Source organism: Brassica oleracea, unplaced genomic scaffold, assembly GCF_000695525.1.
Source record: "Brassica oleracea var. oleracea cultivar TO1000 unplaced genomic scaffold, BOL UnpScaffold01552, whole genome shotgun sequence".
NCBI classification, from domain to species: domain Eukaryota; kingdom Viridiplantae; phylum Streptophyta; class Magnoliopsida; order Brassicales; family Brassicaceae; genus Brassica; species Brassica oleracea.
The window spans coordinates 1-4,141 of record NW_013618086.1 but is presented as its reverse complement, the minus strand read 5'-3'; the positions used below and the strand labels follow the sequence as shown (position 1 = coordinate 4,141).

Here is a 4,141-nt window from a genome sequence, read left to right as displayed (position 1 = left end):
GGATAAAGACAAACCTTTTCTTGCACAGACTCTTTGCCGTGTGGTATATGATGTTGCTCTTTATGTGACTGAATCAAGGAACGACTAGGTTCAATTTCAGTCTCAAGTTGCTCGTTTGGAAACAACAAGCTATACTTAGATAAATCGTCATATTTAACTGGATTATCATTGGCATGCACGTCAAACTATAGGTACATTAATTTTCATAAAGTTGATGTGGAGAAGTTTTCTTCATCGTTTATTTTATGATGCTTAAACTTTAAATTCACACGTACATTTATTTATTGTCATTCTTGATTTCCCTCGAATGGTGGATCTTTCGTAGCTTGCTACGGATTTTCTTGTCTCTGACTAAACGTGGGTGTTATGAAAATAGTAAACCTATACTAAAATACGATAATAAATAAACATTAGACTTAATAATTAGAACAACAAATATATTTAATATACTACCACAACAAAATATATAGTCTAGTCAACCTTTTTATTCCTAGACTACTAATTTGAGATATATTCAAAATTAATTGTAATTGAACAATTACCAAAATATTACAGTCAAATTATTATTTACCATACTACAATATGAAATATGTTGAAAATTAATGGTAATTGAATACATTCCTAATGTTGTCCATTTTGTGTTCTTGACTCTTCCTCTCAAATATCTGTATATATAAGATTACAAGTGCATGACTATATTTCAACATCACAAATAAAAGATAGAACTAAAAGCGACAGCCATGGAAACACCAAAACTGAAGTTGGCTGTCGAGGAGTTGGAGATGGATCATCTCATGCTCCAGATCCAAAATGGTAGAATGCTTGATGACCTTTCTCAAACCGAGACTGAGAAGTTAAAGTCATATGCAATTAAGAAGTTCCGAACTCTTTGTGGTGAGATCCCAATGGCACCTGGATTCCCAATGATACAGGGGGGAAGTGTCTATTTGATGGATAAGTGGATCAAGGATCCATCTGATAAAGAGGATGAGATGAAGACCTGTGAAGGAGAGAACAGCAAGTCTGGTGGTGCGGACGATGCCTAATGAAGCAGCTAGCCGTCGAATAATAAAATTAATGTGTCTTGGAATAAAGTTGTTGTTGTTGTGTCTTTGCGTTCTCGTTTCATTTTTCTAGTTTTTGTTGTTTTGGTCATGTTTCTTGTTTTTTTTTTTTTGTTTCTTGTTGTGTCTTAAACTTGTGTCTTTGTTTGCATATGTTAACCTAAATTAATGCAATGTTTTCCCTTTGCAATCATTGAAGAGCTCATCCCGTATTTACCACTATGTTTTTCTAGGGTTCAACATAAAGCAAATTGTTTGAGAACAATAAGCTATATATAAGTACATTAATTTTCATGAATAGTTTGATATGGAAAAGTTTTTCTCATCGTTTCTTTTATGATGTTTAAACCTTAAATTCACACGTGGGCTGGATCTTTCTTTGCTTGCTATGGATTTTCTTGTCTCTGACTAAACGTGCATGTTACGAAAATAGTAAACCTATATTAAAATACGATAATAAATTAACATTATACTTAATAATTAGAACAACCAATATATTTAATTTAATACTAGGTTAAGATCTGCGCCTTGCGCGGTATGAACATTATATACATAAATTATTTTATATATTATATGTTTTTTCATATCATAAAATAATAAATATATATTGAAAAATTAAAAAAATCAGTAACGATGACATATATAATTAAATTAGTGTGAACATATAAATAAATTTATTAATCCAAACAATATTTTTTTTCTATTTGATATTGTATATAACTAAATTTAAATGATATCAACATATATATAGTTTATTTTTAATATTAATATCTATTAAATGATATTTCTACTCATATAATTTTTTTTATCATTTGTATCTGTTATAGGAAAAACATTAAATTATTAATAACAAAATTTTCTTGCTGAGATTAATAGTTTAGTAATTTTTAATTTTTTTAAAAATAAAGTTGTCAATATTTGTTCAAAACTTTCATCAAAAAAAATTTTGAAAGTAAATTTCAAAATTAAAATATTTATGTATTTTTATATGGTATATAGTTTAATTTAAAATAATATATATCTTTTAATATTAATACTTATTAAATGAGACTTTCTGCTTATATAATTTTGTAATCATTTGTATCTTGTTATAAAAATATTTTTAAACCATGGATCGCAAAATTTGAATGTCATACTTTTAACAGTTTTAGTAATTTATCGTCATTTTAAAAAAATTCAAAATATAACATATACAGAAAAATCTAAATTTTTATTATATGGTTAATATATTTGTTTGATTTATTTTAATATTTCAAATTAAACAAATATTATAGAAGATACACTAACTTTTATCAAATCTTTATTATTCAAAATCATTAATTGTCATATATACTTTAGTCACATTAAGCAATTCCGTAATTTTTATTTTAGAAAATAATGGAAAACATTCATAATAAATTTTTGGTTAGTTTTAATAAAAAGCTTATTATATATTTAGATGGACCAACATATTTCTCTAAAATTTTTAAGAATTATTCTAATGATGACACGTGACTAGAAAAAATGTTGTAATGCTTCTCAATTAATACTATATCTTGACCTGCGCGATTGCGCGAGTGCATATTTTACAGTATATACAAACTTTAAAAAACGAAAAGTTAACGGTTCTAATTTGACTACTTTTGTTTATATGTTTAAACTATGTATTTTTTCACTGTATTGTGTAACATGGGGTCCATAGAATGATACTGTTAAAAAAATATTACTGTTAAGAAATATTTCAGTTTTGGTTTTTATGATTTGGTTTGATACGGAATAAAACGTTTTGTACGTATGTCAAAGAACATTATTTGATTATCATTGGTGGACCAACACAAAAATGGGTCAAAGATATAAGAGAACTAAAAGTCCATTTAGTGTAAACTAAAAGTTTTAAGCATGAAATAATAAATCTATCTTATTAAGCTATTCATGTTTCCAAACAGTATTAGTTTTTTTTACTACTATCAAAGTTGTCAAACAAAACTTATGGGTACTTTTACTTTAATAAGATAGATATATGGAATACTACCACAACAAAATATATAGTCTAGTCAAACTTTTTATTCCTAGACTACTAATTTGAGATATATTCAAAATTAATGGTAATTGAACAATTACCAAAATAGTACAGTCAAATTATTATTTACCATACTCCTATATGAAATATGTTGAAAATTAATGGTAATTGAATACATTCCCAACGTTGTCCATTTTGTGTTCTTGACTCTTCCTCTCGACTCTCTCTATATATAAGATTACAAGTGCATGACTATATTTCAACATCACAAATAAAAGATAGAACTAAAAGCGACAGCCATGGGAAGACCAAAAGTGAAGTTGGCTTGGGTCGAGGAACGAAAGAGAAGAGCAACTGTTTGCCAGCGGAGGATGAAAGAATTGATTCAAATGGCTGAAGAACTAACCATCGTTTGTGATACGAGTGCATGTTTGGTCTTTTACAACCGTAATAATGGTAAGCTGGTGGGGTGGCCATCTCTGGAGGAGGCTCAATCTCTCATTGACTGCTATAACGCATTACCGGAAACCGAGAGGAACATGAACGCGGATGAGGAAGAGTCATCATTCATCAAGACCATTACCAAGGAGATCGAGAAGAAACTAGAGCTTTCTCGGAAGGCTGTCGAGGAGTTGAAGATGGATAATCTCATGCTCCAAATCAAAAATGGTAGTAGAATGATTGCTGATCTTTCTCAAACCGAGATTGAGAAGTTAAAGTCATATGCAAGTAAGAAAATTGCGTATTATGATAGAGAGTTACGTAAGCAACATCCGAATACGAGTGGCAATGAGCCATTTCTTGAGGATGACGATGGGGAGATGAAGACGTATGAAGGAGAGAGCAGCGAGTCTGATGGTGCGGACAATGCCTAATGAAGCAGCTAGCCGTCGAATAATAAAATTAATGTGTCTTGGAATAAAGTTGTTATTGTTGTGTCTTTGCATTCTCGTTTCATATTTCTAGTTTTTGTTGCTTTGGTCATGTTTCTTGTTTTTTTGTTTTTGTTTCTTGTTGTGTCTTAAACTTGCGTCTTTGTTTGCATATGTTAACCTAAATTAATGCAATGTTTTCCCTT

At 29.3% G+C, this 4,141-nt stretch overlaps 2 protein-coding genes across 2 annotated transcripts; both read left to right on the top strand.

Annotated features, from left to right (window-relative positions):
• The first annotated feature begins 740 nt into the window (after window positions 1-740).
• LOC106321401 lies at window positions 741-1,046 on the top strand. The gene has a single exon (XM_013759678.1). It carries the CDS (start codon window positions 741-743, stop codon window positions 1,044-1,046), a length of 306 nt encoding a protein of 101 aa, XP_013615132.1.
• A 2,316-nt stretch (window positions 1,047-3,362) lies between these two features.
• Window positions 3,363-3,938, top strand: LOC106321400 (agamous-like MADS-box protein AGL80). Its single transcript, XM_013759677.1, has one exon. It carries the CDS (start codon window positions 3,363-3,365, stop codon window positions 3,936-3,938), a length of 576 nt encoding a protein of 191 aa, XP_013615131.1.
• The last annotated feature ends 203 nt before the right edge of the window (window positions 3,939-4,141 follow it).